General features: G+C 45.7%; 1 protein-coding gene across 2 annotated transcripts; it reads left to right on the top strand.

Moving 5' to 3' along the window:
- The first annotated feature begins 934 nt into the window (after window positions 1-934).
- LOC310751084 (acyl-CoA dehydrogenase family member 11-like) lies at window positions 935-18,903 on the top strand. Of its 2 annotated transcripts, XM_083590028.1 has the most exons (16): window positions 935-1,409; window positions 1,770-2,532; window positions 3,894-4,126; window positions 4,656-4,755; window positions 5,608-5,725; window positions 6,454-6,596; window positions 7,196-7,345; window positions 10,552-10,646; window positions 11,170-11,269; window positions 12,067-12,207; window positions 12,721-12,813; window positions 13,038-13,202; window positions 14,560-14,667; window positions 16,255-16,426; window positions 17,274-17,340; window positions 18,626-18,903. In XM_083590028.1, exons 2-16 carry the CDS (start codon window positions 1,987-1,989, stop codon window positions 18,750-18,752), a joined length of 2,358 nt encoding a protein of 785 aa, XP_083446154.1. In that variant the 5' UTR covers window positions 935-1,409; window positions 1,770-1,986; the 3' UTR covers window positions 18,753-18,903. The 2 variants fall into 2 exon arrangements, with proteins under 2 accessions (XP_083446154.1, XP_083446155.1); XM_083590029.1 differs by lacking the exon at window positions 935-1,409 and having other exon boundaries at window positions 1,745-2,532.
- The last annotated feature ends 390 nt before the right edge of the window (window positions 18,904-19,293 follow it).

The following is a 19,293-nucleotide window of genomic DNA, read 5'->3' on the forward strand; positions in this document are numbered from 1 at the left end:
CAAGTTTAATGGGAGGCACAATAATTATTACTATTTGTGTTTTTGCAACCTTGATTGTATTCTATAATTTGTATGGTCAGTGTGACCTTTTGCTCCTAGCCTGTAATTTCCTTTTACAACCCTGAGACACTGCTATAGATCAGGGGGGCCCTTGATCAAGAAGATAAACAGCTGCCAGAGTATGGTTTCTGCCTGGCATGAGAGATACAAACATTTACAAATATATATTTCTTTAAGGTCATTTTTAGAATACAGGAATCTGATCAAAATATAAGCCTTGATTAAAAATGCAGGCTATGATCAGATGCCTCAGCACTAATTGGGCCCCCGCAAGAGAAGGGAGTTGGTCCCTCATCCCCATACCATCCCGACCCAGCCGGAGGACCTCTGTCATTGATTTCCCCCCCCCCCAAATATAGTCCAGCCCCCCACCAAGTCTGAGGGACAGTGGACTGGCCCCCTGCCGAAAAAGTTTGCTGACCCCTGAGGGTTATTTATTTTTAATAAATGTGTATATACTCATAACAATATCCAAGTGGTTTCCAACAATTATACATACACTGTATGTACCATACAATAAGTTAGTGGGTGTGACTCATTTAAATCAATAAAATCCCACGGGTTTACCCTGAGCAGGACTTAAGTTGGAAACAATCCCTGTTTAGCTTTGAGAGCAGTTGAATTTATCCCCAGAGGTTTTTAAACTGCTTTTGGAAGTTCTTTTTTGTTTGTTTGTTTAGTCGTTAATTGTATTGTTTTATTACAGAAGTGTTTGCCTCCCTGGGCTCATTTGCAATGAAGGGCGGGATTATAAATTTAAGAAATGAATACTAAGCGACCCCTGGAACGCGTGAAAGCAAGCTGAAGTGTCCCTGAGCAAGTGCAGAGCGCGTTTCCCTTGAGGATCAGATCAGAGGAGGGCTATTTTCAAACTGAGAAGAAACTGAGCCTCTCCAGACCTCTTAGTAGGCTGTGGGCTATCTCGAAGTTGGGGCAAGCACTGGGGACATTTGTTTCCCTCTTTCCCTATATATCTGGGGGAGTTTTGCGACGGCGGAAGGGAAAGCCACAATTTCCCTGAGACGGAAATTCCCTGAGACGGAGCTTCCCTTCAGGTCGAATCCTGCCCGCTTCCCGCCTAAATTCAACGGTCCACTCCGACGCTCCCTCAGGCGGGCGCTGAATTTAGGCGGGAAACGGGTAGGATTCTATTTCACCTGAGGGGGGAAAAACCTCCGTCTGAGAGAAAACCTCTGGCCGTTTAGTTTCATATTAAAGCATTAATCCGGATTCAGTGCCTCAAAGCATCTATCTCCAAAGGCTGGGCTGGGAGAGACTCGCTGCCTGAAAACCTGGAGAGCGATTGCTGCCAGGGTTTGTGGACAATACTGAGCTCGATGGACCAAGGGGCAGCTTCCAAGGCCCCATTCAGGCCCGTCCTGCCGGCTACTTGCGCGAGGGAAAGGGGTCCTTTGTTTTGTTACAAGCCCCAGTTCCCGCCTCCAGCCATGCCTCTGCTTCTAAACTGGTTTATGCAGGAGGCGTCGTTGTCCCTCTTTCGTATTCCGCCTTTATTGGAACCTCCTTTCCTGAACCTCTTTAGTCATGTTGTTAGTTTCATATTGAAGCATGAATCCGGGTTCAGTGGCTAAAAAGCACCTATCTCCAGGCAAGGGCGAGGAGAGACTCCCTGCCTGAAAACCTGGAGAGCGATATTTGCCAGGGCTTGTTGACAATACAGTACCAATGGGCTGACTTAGTTGTAGAAGGCAGCTTCCTTTTTTCGTGCAAATGAAGGTGAATCGGGTGGAGAGAGGGAGTCTGCTCCGCCAGCTCCGCTGTTTCCTCCTTTTGCCGGTTGGGGAAACCTTCAGATCGGTGCTTTGCAAGGTGTACCTATGAAGTCTCCTTTCGGCGTTGCTCGCCGGCCTCCTCCTGCCGGCTGCTTGCGCAAGGGAAAGAGATCCATTTTTCTTTTCTTTTTTTATGCAAATCCCAGCCATGCCTCTGGGGCAATTGGCCTTCTGGCCTGCAGAGGAGCTGTCTCTTTCTAAACTTATTTATGCACGCAGGGTCGCTCCCCTTTCTGCTTCCGCCTTTACTGAACTTTTTAATCGTGTTGTTGGAAGGGAGAGGTGGCTCAAGGTGAAACAAACGCGCCCGCTAGGTTCTTTCTTCGGCCGCTATTGGTTTGCTTTTTGGCTTTTGGCTTGTTTGTTTATTTATTTTGGAAAGTTGGCCATGTGGACGCATTGCAAGCCGAAGCTGTCAAACTGCGAAGTTTGGTTGCAAAGCTTAGGGCAAGCAGGGAATCAAAAGTGCAAAGCTTGGGGCAAGAGGCGAATCGCGTTTTCCAAAGGCTGGAATCAGCAAATGGAGGCCATGGATCAAAAATGCTCCTCACAACACCCAAGGGAGCTTTTTGCCAGGAAAGAAATCGGGGTCTTTTGTCAAGAGCAGCCTAGGATTGGAAATCCATACCTGGAAGATGCTTTTCTTCAGGATTACTTGAAATCACAGCTACCCGCTGAGGTCTGTATTTTATATATCATCATATATACATAGACACACAGATATATATTTAATGCATGCACACACACACACACAAAATGTTCTGTGACATCTAGAGACTCCTAGAATTGTAGAATTAGAAGGGACTCCAAGGGTAATCTCATCCAACCCCCTACAATGCAAGAATCTCAGCTCGTTTGCACAGACAATTTACATGGATTTGACTACTTCCTCTGATTTTTAAAAAAGCAAGACTGAGACTCTTAGGACAGCACCCCATGCATCCAAATGTAGCAGCCTACACTGAATTCCAAAGTTGTCCTTGAATACCATCCAATATTTCACAAATGGAAATAGAGACAGGTTAGTAAAATTCCTATTCCTATACCAAGGACCGCTGCACAAGCCACCACTATCTTTTGCACATTGCTAAAGGTTCTGTTCTCTCACGTGTGTTACTTGACCCTACATAGGAAGGTACCTTCCACTGAATCAAACCAATTGGCCTATCTAGCTCAGTATATTTGACTGGCAACAGCTCTCCAGGGGTTTGGACAGGGAACCTTTCCCAGCCCTACCTGGAGCCACCATTGGGGACTGAACTAGGGACCTTTTGTCTGCAAAGCCGATGCTCTTCCCCTGTGTTACAGCAAAGTATTTTGCCCTCCACTGATTTAAAAGTCAAATGGGTGTTTGTTCTTTGCTTAAAAGTTATGCAAAAAGCCAGCAGTTTGCCCTGTCCCCAAGCTGCTGTCCACAGTTAAAAACAAACCTTGCTAGTTGAAGCAGGTGAAAAGTGAACTATGTATGGGTCATTATGTATGTGCAGTTATGTATGTGCGGTCGTGGCACCCACCCTGTGGAACACCCTCCCTTCAGATGTGAAGGAAATAAGTAGCTATCCTAGCTTTAAAAGACATCTGAAGGCAGCCCTGTTCAGGGAAGTTTTTAACATTTAACGCTGTATTGTTTTTAATACTTGATTGGGAGCCACCCAGAGTGGCTGGGGAAACTCAACCAGATGGGTGGAGTATAAATAATAAATTATTATTATTATTAAGTAGTAAATTTTTTAAGTGCAAGACAGTCTCCTAAGCCATGTCCGGGAGGAAAGTCCAAAAGTTCAGGCAGCGGGGTTGATTCTTTATAACATAAGCACATTTCAAATAGCAGCAGTACATAATACTCAGTTTAAAAGGATCAGTACAAGAGACAGGTGAGGTCAAACAGGGAGCCCAATACTTTGTATTATGTTCTGCTTGCTGTGATGTTTTGTTTTGTTTTTATTATTTTATTTTATTTTATTTTACTTTTTATTTATACATACATACATACATACCTGTACATACTTGTCCATCTGCCCACATTCTTTTACTTTGCAGGTGTTTGCTGATGAAAGTTTAGACCTTGAACAGTTTGGGGCTCGAGTGAAGGATGAAATTGATCTCCTGGGACGCGAGTGTGAGATAAACCCTCCACAACTTAAGCAGTTTGATGCCTGGGGGCGGCGTGTGGATGAAATTATCACCTGCCCAGCCTGGAAGAGGATGAAGGAGATCTCGGCTGAGGAGGGGCTGATTGCTGAGGCTTATGAGAGGAGATACTCTAACTGGAGGTACAAATTTTGTTGACACCTTCAGACTCAGTTGGCCACACTTCAGGGCAGCGAACATGTCCATATACCTACAGTGCCATTCAAAATGAAATGTCCCTACAGTGGGGATAGTGACACTTTTCTAGATGAAAGCACTCCCACAGTAGAACTCCCACAGCATGTAATGATTGGCCCCCGATTTGGGTTGCTTTAAAAGTCAGCAAGGCAAATTCATGTAAGGCTACTATCAATGGCTAGTAGCTAGGATGGCTATGTTCTGCCTCCGCTGTTGAAGGCAGTAAGCCTCTGAACCCCATTTGCTGGGAATTGGAAATGGGAAGACTTTTGTTGTACTCATGGTCTGCTTGTGAGCTTCTCGTTGAGGCATCTGGTTGGCCACTGTGAGAACAGAGTGCTGAACCTGATAGGCCTTTAGCCAAGCTCTTCTTGTGTTCTTGTGTAGCTATAATCCAGCTGAGATCTCTCTATAGCAAAAATATTTTTCCCTTGGCATTTCTAAATTCAGCAAGGCTTTGTTTCTCCTTCACAGCCGCATTCATCAGATTGCAAAACTGTACCTTTTCGCACCTTCTTCTGGTCTTTTTTCATGTCCTCTGGCCATGACTGATGGAGCAGCAAAAGTAATAGAGGTGAGATCACAAGTCAGTGCTCAGCAGGTAGATCACTATATTGCATTGCTCTGAATTAGACTAAGTTGGAGGTTCATTTCTGGAATGCTGCTACCAAAGCAAAACGCCCTCCCCATAAGTTCCCCTTACCAAAAAACAAAACCCCTATCCACAACACTATTATTTAGAAACTTTGGAGAGCTGCTAGACTAATACTGAGGTAGGCTAATGGCTCTGCTTAGATCCAAAGTGATGCATATCAGCCAGCTCTGCTGAAAAGCCTTTTGGCCATTATCTCAGAGGCAGATCTTTGGCAGCACAACTGGTTCTATCACACTGGGCTCTGAGCCTACAGGGCACCATAGTGAGTTCTTGTGTAAGACCTATGTGGGAAATCTCCCTTGCCTGACTTTGCAGTTCACCCAGCCCTAGCCAGACTGTCATGGACTTGTTGGATGCAGAGGAGTGGTGGGAGGCACCAGCAAGGGAACCACCAGGCAGAGAAGGCTCAGAGCCAGGGCATTTGTGGTAGGACAATGATGCAGGGTCAGAGGAAAGTGTTGAAAGCTGGATAAGCAACAGGGTTTAGTGAGCAGGAAGAGGCTGTGGCGGAGGGCAGCCGAGCCTCAGAGGTGTCAGAGGAATGGGGCCAGGAGACAGAAATGAGGGAGGCTGCTGAAGAATTCAGGGAGTCTCCCCCTCCTGCTGAGACCAGCTCTCCTCCCACCTGGTCTCCCAAAGCATGCAGTGGAATAAAGAGGGAGGAGCAACAAATGACAGGAGAAAGGAGCTTTGGGCTGCTGTGGAAGGAACCAGGAGAGGAAATCCTGTTTGTTGTTCTTTCTCCCGTCTGTTTCCTGCAACTCCCAACAGTCCTTGGGTATCCCCAAACCCCTCAAAGAAGTTTTTATCCACTTGACATCACGTGACCCTGCCAAATTCTGGACTTCTGGCCAGTGGATGACTGAACGCAGAGGGGGCTCTGATGTTGGTAAGTGTACCCCAAAGTGGGAAGTCGGACACAGAGTGCAATACAAAATGCCTTAAGAAATGAGTAGTGGTGCAGCTAGATAATGTTATATACCATCAGCCTAATGGTCTGTTGAGGCATGGGGAGAGGTCATTTAGAGGGCCATGTGTATAACGTCTGTTGAGAAATGCACAAATAACATTTCTCTCACCACCCCAACACCTCTTCCCTTTCATGCTTTTAACTGCTTCCACATTTCTAATGGAAAAGAAAAACGAACAAATGAAAAACAGTTTACCAACCTGGTAATAAAAGAAATATAATACTCTAAGCATGTGCAGTCTCACAGTTTAAAAGTTCAGTTAACTCACAGCACCACCATGACTATATGAATAAAATAGGATAGTTTCTAATGCTTTCTCATGTGATTCTGTTAAAGTTGAACTCAGATCTATCCGCAGGCTTCTGGGGAAACACAGCCAGATGGGCAGGGTACACAGACTGGCAGCTTTTGTCCAGGGTTTGGGGCAGGGGTCTTTGCCAGCCTTACCTAGAAATGCTGGGGTTTGATCCTGGGAACTTCTGCATATGAAGCAGGTGTCATGACCTTTTCCCAAAGTTACTGAGGTGCCAGCTTCTTTTTTCGCTACACTGCTGAATGATAATGTTGCTTTTTCTTCAGCTTGAAGCCAGTGCTGGTTATTTGTGAAGATCAGCAGCAGCTAAGACTGGGTGTTCTTTTCTTGCAGCTAGTGGCACAGAGACAGTAGCCCTGGAACTCCCTGATGGCAGCTACAGTCTCCATGGCTTGAAATGGTTTACTTCGGCCACCGATTCAGATATAACTTTGACACTGGCAAGGACCATGACTGCTGATGGACAAATACAGCAGGTCAGATTCCTAACTGGGGAAACTGAAGGACCAGCTCACAAGCAGTAATCAGTAATGTGGAAGTGGGGTGAGAAACAGGGTCCTTCACTGGCCATTTTGACAGGCGTTGGGGCCACTTACCTGCCACTCACCTGCCATCACATGATCCATTGGGCCTTGCTGTGTTAATCAGTTGATCAGCGCTTATAGCAGGACCCACTTTGGGCAGGAATCAGCTGCACTAAGAAGCTCTGAGAACTCTGTAGCACAGCCAATCCCTTACAGGGATCATCACCAAACAGCTGATCAGCACTGACAGCAAACCTTGTTTGCCAAGAAACTATCCAGAGTAGTATATTTTATGGATCCTGATTGTTCCCTTACAGCCATGTCTTTACCTGCCACATCCTCATTTCACATACAATGTCAGGTGAGGATCAGGTGGGCTTGGTTTGCAGAAAACAGCTTCACAGGCCAAAGAGAACCCTTGCCTGGCCTAATTTGGTTCACAGACTGGAGGTTTCCCATTGCTGCACTAATGTATTGCACAATGTATTCATTCTAGCTCCATTCTCCTTGTTACCAGTCAGTGTTTCTCACCTTTGCATTCTCGGCCGCAGGGCTCCCAAGGTCTGTCTCTGTTCTACCTGAAGATGCGCGATGAGGAAGGGAAGCTGAATGGGATTGAGATACAACGGCTGAAAGACAAGCTGGGCACAAGGCAACTGCCCACCGCAGAGCTCCTCCTAAATGGAGCCAAGTCACTCAAGGTGAGCAAAAAGAAAAAGGTGTGGAGGAAAACTTCCTCCAAAGCTCACTTTCTACTTCCCTGGTATGAGACAAATGAAAGCAAGGTGCTCTGGAGCAGGGCAGCTCTCTGTGGATTTTGCCCATGCATGGAGCTGCCATGCAGGTGCAGAAGCAGACATCTAACAGCCAAAGCAGCATGCAGGAGAATTTCCGCCTCCTTAGGAAAACCAAGTTACTAGCAAAAAAGAAACAGCATCAAACTGTTGAACAATGCCTTCTGGAGTACTATGGCACTCAGAGGAAGACTAAGAGCAGGCCAGTGCACTCTGTGGCCTCTACCTTACAATCTCCTCACAGATGGGGAACCTCAGACCTGGAGGCCAAATGCGGTGCTCCAGGTCTCTCTATCTGGGCCTTAAAACTCCTCAGGCCACACATCCTACTTGCCCTACTTTATACTCCAAGGGCTTTTTTTTTCTGGCCAGGGTGGAATGTGTCCTTGAACTCCAATAATAGCCTTTGTCTGTCTGTCTGGAGAATAAAGAGGTGTGTGTGTTGAAAGTAGATTATTGTCCATGATCACTTTTGCCTTTGGTCCCATCCACCACTGGCATCCTTGAAAATTCGTTCCTAGGCCTTCATGCCCTTTCTGCTTCTGTTACGCAGATCCTTACCAAAGAATTGCATCAATCGTTTGTTAGCATGTTTCAGGTTTGTTTTGCTTACTGAGCTGCCCCCTCACCCCATTCCTGTTGTTTATACCCTATGAGCTGCTCTTCCCTTCCCAATGGCTAGATATGTATCTATGCAACTGTGCTGTGTGTATGTATTTCTTTTTTAAAAAAATGATATTTATTAGAAGTTTCAAAAATTACAGAAAAAAGAAGAAAAGAAAACAACAAAAAATTTAACAATACATACATAACAATACATAAAAAAGGGGAAAAGGCATAAAAACCAATACAACAATAACAAAAAAAACACACATCCAATATTCCATATCTTTATCTTTCATTTACTTGTTTCATCGACCTCCTCACACCTCCCTTTTTGTATTCTAGTTTAGTTATTTGTTTCAGCAAATTCTTTCCATCTTTCTCAATTTTTATTAGTAATTTATCTTAACAGTCTAACCTATTAATTAGCTCAGCAAATCCTTTCCATCTTTCACTATATTCTGTCATTCAATTTACCTTAATTTATTTTAACCTTATCTTACCATAAAATACCTTAAAGCTTAAAACTTAATATTTATTTGTACTTAATATTTATTTGTACTTTGTATTAAAACTTAATATTAAATATTAAAACTTAATATTTATTTGTACTTTGTAATTCCTTATATCATTTCTACTAAAGCCAAATAGTTTCATTCCAACATTTTTCCTAATACTCGTTAATTTTACACTAATTCCCAAAATAAATTTTTTAAAAATTTTCTTCCAATCTTCATCCAACGTCTCTTCTTCCTGGTCTCGGGTTATGTCAGTCCTTACTGTCCATTCCATCTAGTCCATCAACCTGGTAATCTTATGTCCGAGGCTCTTAAGTCTTTTCCATGTCCCTTCTGCAGATCTTCTTCTTGTTTATACCTGCACTTTACCTTGTCTTTTGTTGATCTCTTTCTTAATTTCTTTCCTTTCTCATTGAGGAGTAGGTCTCGGGGATACTCCAACTCAAAAATATCTCCGTCTCTCCTCAGATCAGCCCATTCCCCACAGTTCCATTCCCCACAGTCAGCAGTGTAGTCCAGAGAGTATTTAAAAGCATGTTTCAAAGTCCCTCCATAATTAAGGGCCCCCACAACTCCAGACCCCCCTGGCCCACTCCAAATTCAGTCTTCAAGAACAGCGGCTTATGCTCCTGCAGGGCCTCGGGTCTCTCCATTTGTGTTACTTGAGGTTCAACAGCAACCTCCTCCATTATCTTCTGCATTTGCACTTGCCCTGTCAAAACAGGTTCCTGGGTTGGTTCCTGAATGGTTTCTGTATAAATATTCGCTGTTTGTCCAAAATTTTTGACTGCAACAGTCATCAAATCCATCTTCTCATGCATCTGCTCCAACAAAGCGCTTGTCTTGCAAAAAGCAGGCACCAAAACTTCTTCCAAACACATTTTTATTCAAGGTCAGAGTCTGGTTCCACAATCCTAATCTCCACAGCTGTGAAATCCCCAGATCGACTCCAGCAACAATTTAACAAGCTCCCTCTAGAGGAGACAATTTCTATTTGTATCCATCTTTTGAAAGCAGGTCCAACAAAAGAGAATTACTTTCATTTTTCAAATTTTTTGTTTCTTTTAAATGCAAAAGGCAACATTGGAATCAATTTGTTTCTCTTCTTTAACTATCTGTCAAAAGACGTTCCATTCACAGTCAATGAACTTCCCCAAAAATCTCTGTCTCTGACACCCCGTTCCCAGGTTTGAGACAGTGGAAATTTATCTTTCTTTACTCTCTCTCCTGCAGGCTTGAACAATCAAAATTCCCCCTCTTTACTCCGGCTTCCAAGAGGGGTTTTGGTGGTTAAAACTGGAGGAATTTTAGACCTTTATATACGACTTTCCAGACTTTAGCTTTCACAATCTTTGCTTCAGTCTATTTACAAAAGCGGAAGGCGGACTTCCTGTTTAGAACCTTCCCGCTTCAGTGCCAAATTAAAATGTTTCTTAATCCAATTTTCCGTTCTACTCACGGGTACTTGTTTAGAGTCCAATTGTCCACAGGAAAAAGTCAGCATTCTCTGGCAACAGCTGTGCGGCTTCACTCCGTAAAAATAGTGGTCAATTCAAAACACCGCGCCGCTCACCCCACGTCGCTTCGGATCCCCGAAAAAGGGGTTTCCTTGCGAATAGGGGAGGCGCTCCTGGTGTCAGCCAAATCCCACGTTCCCAGGCTTCCTCCGCCTGGGATTTTTGAAGGGTCTCCGCCTTCGCCGTGGCGGCAAGACCAGATTTTCGCGGAGCGGGTTCCTCTCGATAAGAGGAACTCCGCCATTGCTGATGGCGCTAACCCAGAAGTCCTGTGTGTATGTATTTCTTGACTGAAGAATTTGTGCAGAGTTCCCACTGCTCTGCTTAGGAGTTACGGGCAGGCGGAAAGGTTATTATAGGCTTTTATGCCCCAGGGAGAACATGAGAGAAAACAAATAGATTCCCTTTTTACTAAATTGCAATCCAGACTATGCTAATTAACCTTATTCTGGCTTTTTCTGCTTCATGCTTCCAGATCTCTGCAGAGGGCCGGGGTGTGGCTTCCATTGTAAACATGATGACCATCACTAGGATCCACAATGTCATTTATGCAGTTGCGTGCATGAGAAGGTAATTCATGTCCTCTTCCCTAAGACCTACTGGGCCCTTGGGCTTAATTATGGCTCTTTGAATCATGCTGCTGTCTGAATAAGCATTAAAGTAAGATGAAGTTGGCTGTGAAAATACTGTTAAGAAACTCCTGGTTTCCAATTGTGGTAGTAAACTACAGTTCCCAGGATTCCTTTGGGAGAATCATGTACTTGCAGTATATGGTGCAGATGGTAACTTCCATGTTACTATCTCTCAAATAAAACCACTGCTTGTGAGCTACAATTAGCTACCTCAATCAGAAGTCTACACAGAGGAAGAATGAGGAACCTGAGACACTCCAGATATTGTTAGACTACAGCTCCCATCATTTCTGACCATTGGCCATGCTGGCTGGGGCTGGTGCAAGTTGTAGTCCAGCAACATCTGGAAGGCCACAGGTTAGTCACTCCTCTCAACAGCTGTGGCCTTTGCGACCTTGGGGCATGTCTTCTCACATGTGACCTTTGCATTTAATTAGCTAAAAATTGCCTTCCATCTCCAGAGTGATCACCCTGGCAAGGGATTATGCCACCAAGAGGGAAGCCTTTGGGAAACCCCTGAAGGCTCACCCTTTGCACATGCAGACTTTGGCTCGAATGGAGGTGAGCATTCGGAGGTGCTGGTTTTGTTTGACCTTGACCCTTGAGGTCTTCCCCTGCCACCTACGAAGCACATGAGACTCCTCTCCACATTCACGTTCCTCTTCGTCGTGAGGTGAAGGTGGTTTTTTCTTTCTCCCTTGAAAAGCCCATAGAGCCGAAGGAGGAAGTTGGAAGAGTGAGGTTCTTTCTCACGACCTCTTTCAGCTCCATGTGCTTTTCTGACCTCAGATAAATTCTGTTGGATCCAGCAGCTCCCTTAGAAAAGCAAAATGCCTGTAGTTTTTCTCTGTCTCATGGTGGGGTGGGAGCTTACCAGTGGGAGTGCAAAAAGAAGTGACCAGAGGTGGTGGCAGTGGCTCTCCAGGATTTCAGGCAGGGAACCTGGATATATCATGCACTGAACCAGGATTTCCGGCAGCCCTACCTGGATATGTCTGGCATCAGACTTGGGACCTAATGCATGCTAGGCAAATGCTCTACCATTAAGCTAAAATCCTTAAGACATAGGAAGCTGCCTTAAACTGAGTAAGACATCGTTTTCCATCTAGTTCATTACTGTCTACATTATCTGGCACTGGCTTTCCAGTGTTTCAGGCAGGGAACACTTCCAGCCCTACCTGGATATTCCAGGGATTGATCTTGGGACTTTCTGTATGCCAAGCAGGTGTTCTGCCACTCAGCTACCGCCCTTGCCTAATATGAAATCCTTGTTTCTGCTTGTTTCTGATACTTGTTGTAAGAACATTGTGTGCTCCTCCACCCTGCCCCAATGATCCCACGCTGTCTTGCTCCTGCAGGTGCAAGCTCGAGGAGCATTCCTGCTGATGATGGAGATAGGGAAATTGCTTGGACGGGAAGAAACCAAGAAGGACACTGAACAAGACCAGCACATGCTTAGGCTGCTGACGCCTGTTGTCAAACTTTACACTGGGAAACAAGTAGTGTTTCAAGGCCTAGAATTTGGTTTCATGGTTTAGTTACATATTGGGCTCTGAAGCAAAAAGGGAGGATTCACAGAGGAGCCAGATACTAATTGTGGGGGAGAAGAGGAAAGGAAAGGAAAGATCAAAACTTGGTAATTGTTTAATGGCCAAGTGGTTGTGAAATAGTAACACCCTGCCAGGGTAAGCGTATTCAAGAAATTGAACTATTATAAACATATTGGAAAGATAGCTACTCAGATGTTTTCCTGGATGGGCTTCTGCCCTAGGGTGGTCCCTTAGCCTTGATCCTCTTTTCAACAAGCCTTTCCCATCCCCAGATTCTAGAGAGTGCAAAGTGGGATAGTGCAAATGTGCTGCATTTAACCTCCCCACACCTCAGTCTGCTGACAGGTCTGTAATGCGCTTTAGGTGTATATGAAGTTGGCAGAGATGGGCGGAGACCAGGGGCAGATCTCTGGGTGTTCAAGGTTAATGGGAATGTGCACATACCACATGTCTTTGTTGCAGGCTGTTGCGGTTACCTCAGAAGGGCTGGAGTGTTTTGGAGGGCAGGGCTACATGGAAGATACAGGCCTGGCAGGAATTTTACGGGATGCCCAGGTATTAAGCCACACACCCACACCCTGCAAAAAAGGCATTTTAGCGTCTCCTTCTTTTAGCAGCCTATATCCTATAGCAGTGCTGTTGAGGTAGAGCAGGGGACAAAAACTGGCTTCAGAATCTTGGTGGTGGCTCCATTATTTGGAGTCTCCAGGAGCTTAGACATTGCTTGTCACAGTGGTCTAAGCTCACACTACAATTAGTTATTTTCACTCTTTTTTCAGGTAAAAGTACTGCAGTTCAAAAATGTACTCTCTGCATCTGTTTCTCCAGGATTAAGAATGCACCAGCTGTTGATACAGAATGTCTTAGAAAGAGCAGCTTCAAACTGTGTCCCTACAGCTTGTAACTGGATTTACGCGCCAAATACCAGGGACTTCAATTTAACGGCAGGTGTTAATCATGAGTTAGGTACAATCCCTTAGTGCCAATGTTATTTCTTCAAAGATGAATATTTATAGTAAGCCGATAGAAGTCTCCTGAGATGCCCCAACCCTCTGTCTGCTGTAACAAATGAACACAGCTGGCAGATTGTGAAAGATGGACCAGTTCTCAGCTACAAAGAGCACTATCAAGGAATAGTTATGCAAACACAAACAGGCTATATTTGGGAGGGGCATTCAAAAATATTAGTTGGAGGGCAGTGTCCACCCTGCCCTAGATCAAGCAACACCCCCAAAATGTTTGTTTACAAATTAGATATAGGCCAGGTTAAGATCAGACCACACGATACACTGCAGACACATGAAATGAAGTCCTGACAATCCCTTCTCATCAGAGAAGGGCTGGGGGTACGTGTCACCATTCCACTCTCACTTGTTTACAGCGGTCTTCTGTTCTTTTTTGGTGGCCGGGGGCGAGTGTGCACTGGGAGGGGGCCGGACATGCAGGGCCCAGAAAACCCGACATGCCAGGCTTTCCCTCACCACCAACACTGCTAAGTGTACGTACATGGGGCATGGAGGGTTCACGGAGCCTGTGTGCTAGTTCATCCCTGGCCACCAGAATCAAGCGGGGCTACGCCCCTGCCCACCCATGCAGGGAGAAGCCTGGCTGACCGACATGGCCCTTGGCTGGCAAATCCCCATCCCACCCTGACGCTGGCCAGGCAGACATTCGGCAAGGGGGCTGGGGACACAGCTGTCAGGCCAGGCCAGGCTTCAGGGCTGAGAGACCCCCAGCAGCAGGCAGGTGGGAGAGGAATCCCTGTGTGGCTCACACCCCCTAAAAATCATGCGCCTGCTGCTCTCCCCCCTGCCCCATGCTATTCCCCTGCTTGTTAACATAGTCTGGATGGGAACATCACAGACGTAGAAAGCAGCTGTCGGGAAAGAGCTCAGCATCCTCTGCTACCCATTTTCCAACTCAAAACCGTGCTGACCAGTGTATTTTGTGACCAGAAAGGGCAATTTATTTTTTCAGCTTTCTACGTTTATTTTCTTCAGTCTTTGCCAGCTTGGTGCCCTCCAGTTGTTTTGGACTACAATTCTTAGCAGTCCCAGCCAGCACAGCCATAGAATGCTACAGCTGGTGGGAGTTGTAGTCCAAAACATCTGGAGGGTGACAGATTGGCAGAGATTGATATATTGCAGAGATTTCAGGAGCGATATTTCATCTGGAGTGACATGCAGTTCTTACTCTTCTATCCATTACTAGTCTAACATCTCAACTTTCCCTCAACGTCGTAGATTTTGGCTTCCCTTGTCATTTTGTTTGCTGTCCCACTTTTCTCTGACTCCCTGACAGGTGCTAACTATCTGGGAAGGAACAACCAATATCCTCTCTCTGGATGTTCTGCGCTCCCTAGTCAAGAGCCAAGGAAAAGTGCTGGATGCATTTTTCTCTACTGCCCAGGTGAGCATTCCTCAACAAGGACACATTACTGTTAATGTCACTGCTACAAATGTAATCCTAAACTATGCCTACCTTCCAACCTGGTGCCTTCCTAATGGTTTTGACTGCAATTCCCAACAGCCATGGCCAACAGAGTTGTGCTGGCAGGGGCTGATGGCATGTGTGTGTGTGGTTTTGTTAAATTTATATTCTATCCTTCCATCCAAAGGAGCCCAGTAAGCAAGCAAGCAAGCAAGCAAGGAAGCAAGCAAGCAATAAAACAATCAAACATCTTAAAAACCATTCCAGTACAGATGCAGACTGGGAAATATATCCACTTAAAAGGCTTGTTGAAAGAGGAAGGTCTTCAGCAAGTACCAAAAAGGCAATAGAGGTGGCACATAATGTTCAAAGGGAGCAGATTCCAAAGGGCAGGTGCCAGAACCCTAAAGGCCATATTGTTACAATGTGTGGAATGAACCTCCTGCTAAGATGGCATCTGCAGAAGGCCCTCACCTCCAGAGCATAATCATTGACTGGGTATATAGGGGGTGAGATGAACGTTCAGGTACCGTGGCCCCAAGGTCTATAGGATTTTATACACCAAAGCCACTACACTGAACATAGCCTAGTTTGTGGCTGAATCCCTCTGGAGGGCACCATGCTGGGGAAGGCTGCATTAAGCCACTGTTAAGATTGCAGAAGGTGGAAAGGAGTGCATAAGCCACATCCATTCTCGTGCCCTCAGCTGTGATGAAGAGATTGCAGCAGCTTGTCTGTGCTGCACCCTAGAGTGGTTTTCAAAGAGACAAAGCTCAAATATCATGAATATAAAGACGAATGGTTGTTTTCTAGAGTTTGTGAATAGACATGTGTGTATTAGGGGCCAAAGTATTTAAGAAATCACTGTACTTTTTAACCATCATGCTGGCTGGGGCTAACAGGAGTTATAGTCCGAAAGGCAGAGGGTAACAGGTTGAGGAGCAGGCCACTATTAAGAGGTGACGAAAACATCTAGCATAGATGGCTCGATTCTTAGCCATGCTGTCAAATGGAAGGTTATACCAGCTGCACTTATACACTGCAGCCGACACACTAAAATGTCATGAAACACAGTTTGGAAAGCTCTGACTCAAGGTTTAACGTATTTGATCCTGGCTGTATTTTTGTATTTCATTCCATCTAACATCATATGTGTTTATTCTATGACATGGGAGGGGGACATGACCCTCCAGATGTGATTGGGAAGCTGCAACATGGGATTTGGAGTCTCCATCAACTAGCTGACATGGGCACTATTCAGGAATGATAGGTGTAGTCTAAAAATAGCTGGAGGACTACAGACTCCCCCCTCCCCATTGCACTATGTGATAACGCTTACACATGTGATGAAGTGGACTCAAGCTCTTAAAAGTTTATGTCATACTAACAACTGTAAATCCTTTAAGGTACCCCAAGCCTCTTTCTTGTTCAGATCAACATAGTTGTCCGGAAAAAAATGTAAACTTTGGTTCAGATTTGCTAACAGCTGAAATGATGGTTTACATTGGACAGCAGTACTGGCTGTTTCGAGAAACACTGATTACCATATGATTGATTTCCTTGCAGGCCAGGTTGAAGGTTGCACTTAGCGTCTCTGAACTGGAACTTTCTGTGCAAATGGTTCAAAATGCTCTCCACAAACTCAGACAGTTCACTCAGAAAATAAGCTTAAAGGGGGAAGCCGCGATGCAGCTGTCTGCAAGAGACTTTGCCTATGCTCTGGCACGGATCTATGGAGGTAATGAAAAATGCTGTTAAATAATCACTTTGCCAGCTTACTACAGAATGATGTAGAATTCAGTGCAGTAGGCTGAAGCTTATGATCACCAGGCATTTCTGGGTGATCTTCCAACCCAACTCTGCACTGCGAGTCGCTGACCAATAATTAAAAAGTGGCATTTTTTTTTACTGGATACACAGCCACGTAGCAAGTGACTCATCTCAGGCAGGAGTAAAATGTCTTAATGTAAAAGATGCAATAAATTTACTTTGGGATAGGGAGAAGAAATCCATAATTGAAAAACAGCCTTGACAATGAAAAGAGGATTTTTGACAGGCACAAAATGTGTTCTGGTTCCCGATACAAAGGAAAGTCTGGCTCCCTCACTACAACTAACATCATATGGCACATAGCAGTACACAAGAGGGCAGCACCAAATCAGTGGACATCAAAAAGATTTAAGTTATCAGCACAGAACTGAATCTATAGAGGGTTGCATACCCTTCAGGGAAACCTTTCAGGGACCACAGACCTGTGATGAGTAAGGCCAAAACCCAAAGTGGTGGAGAAATAAATGTAAATTTTGCCTTTTGCAATAGAGTAGCTTCTATGCAGCCCTGTCCTCCAGCAAGCAGCATTATTAAAGCTCAAGGGAATACTCCAGCCAGCCTAAACAGGCAAATAGGATATGACAGAAGGGTGGTGAGGGGTGGGTCTAGGGGGAGTCTTAAGGGTCAAGTTAAGAGGTGCTTGAGGGCCATATTTGACCCCTGAACCTGAGGTTTCCCCTCCTTGCTGTAGCAGAATAATGTTACTTGGACGATAGCTCAGTAATATTAACCACCTATATATTTGCTTTACATAGGAGTTCTCCTGCTGGAATATGCTGCTAGCCCGAATGCATCAGCCACAGACATCTATACTGCTCAGAGGTATTAAATAAGCTTAGTCCATCCTCCAAAGCTATTTCTAAGATGGCACAGACATATTCATATTTTTAACTGCTTAAGAAAGGGGGGCAGTCCTGAAATGCTGAAAGTCAGTGCAGCTGTCAAGGCTGAAGAGAAACAGTTTAGATCGGACAACCTCTCATACGGCTCTAGAGAGCCAGGCTGTATGCATGTAGGGAAGCGAGAGAGGGACATAATGAGAGGACCAGCGGCGTAGCGTGGGTTGTCAGCACCCGGGGCAAGGCAAGTAATTTGCGCCCCCTAACCCGGGGCAAGGCAAGTAATTTGGCCCCCTAACCTGCCGCCGCTGCCAGCTTCTTCTTGCTGCTGCCTGGGCTGGGGTATTTACGGTAAGGTAGCCACGGCGGCGGGTCCGTGTCAGGTGATCTGAGGCGAGTTGCCGCTGGCGCTGCCGCCCAAACGACGCCGCTTGCCCGGAGGAGGAGGAGGGCAGAGAGGCGAGGAAAATGCAACATTGCTCAGCAGCAGCAGCAGCGGGGCTGTGAGGAGGGGCTGCCTGGCGCGCCCTCTGCGGCCCTGACGCGCGGGGACCGGGCGAGCACTGAGAGCCGCTGCCTGCCGGACGCCTTCAGCCCGGACACGCGCACAGCTCGTTGGTTCCGCGAGACATGGGGCTCTGCTACAGCCTGCGCCCGAGGCTCTTCGGCGACTCCGGAGGCGGCGAGCGCCCCCCCCCCAGATGTTGCGCCCGGTGCGGCCGGCCCCCCCTGCACCCCCTACGCTACGCCACTGGAGAGGACAGAGCTGTGTGATATTGGTGGGAGGCGGTCAACTCTCACATAAGCATTTCAGAGTGGTCAGTCAAATCTATCCAGTAGGCTGCCCTGTACTATTTGGTTTTCTAAAGGGACCACACGTGCCTTGTGATAATTAGGCTGCAGAACATAGGTGGCACAGGAAATGGTCTCAAATCTCTTCACTAAATATAAATATTAAATGTTGGTGCTTATGGCGAAGAGATTGTATTTAGTTTCCAACATACATCAGGGCAGTTTCTTGCAAACCTTTCGCCAGGCGGGAAATCTATGGCCCGCCATAAGTTGTTGAACTACAACTCCCATCAGCCTTGATGATTGGCCACGCTGACTGAGGCTGATGGGAGATGTAGCTCAGCAACACCTGGAGGGCCAAGGGTTCACCACCTCTGCTTAATGCAGTAGGAGAATCATTGATGGGTTTAAAGTTTAAAACCAGATTTCTAGTTTAAATCAGTTGTACACAAAGGGCTTTGCTGCAACTCTTACAGATGGTGTCACCAAGACATGTGCCCTGTGGACAGTGAAGACAAAGCTGGGTCTTATAGCACTGGAGCAGCTTCTCTGGATACTTCCTTGGTTTATGACAAACACCCAGTTCTGAAAGGAAGACTGTAAGAAGGAAGGCAGAAGAGATGCCATGCACTATCCTGGAATAAAGAAGTTAGTGGGGAGAGAGACAGTTCTGATACAATAAAAAAGGTATTGCTTAATCTGAAGTATGCTGGCAAAGACTGCAGTAAATAAAAGTAGAAATTTGAGAAACAAACAGCCTTTGTCACAAAACACTGCATTCAACTGTGTGCATCCAACTCTTTTCAGTTCTTAATTTTTAACAGCCATGAGGATATGGAAAGAAGTGTATGAGCCCAAATCTGGATGCAATCCATGGCTGCAAGTCACAGTTGAACAGATCCCCAAGTTACTCTTTGTGCCTCTACCTTAATGACATACAGGTATTGTGATGGTTCTAGGGGTTGCTCATGCGTAAGCCGGTGCAAACACCCGGCTGTATTGCCTGAGTGAACCTTTTCTGTCCAGACAGCCACTCACCCGTGGCTGTCTCAATCGCTGGCAGAATCTGTCAGTGGGCGTTTCTTAAACTTCTTCCAGCAAAGAAGCTCTTTGACGCCTAGTCTCCTCCTACTCTCTCTGCGCG

This window comes from Podarcis filfolensis, assembly GCF_964270895.1.
Source record: "Podarcis filfolensis genome assembly, chromosome: 16".
NCBI classification, from domain to species: Eukaryota; Metazoa; Chordata; class Lepidosauria; order Squamata; family Lacertidae; genus Podarcis; species Podarcis filfolensis.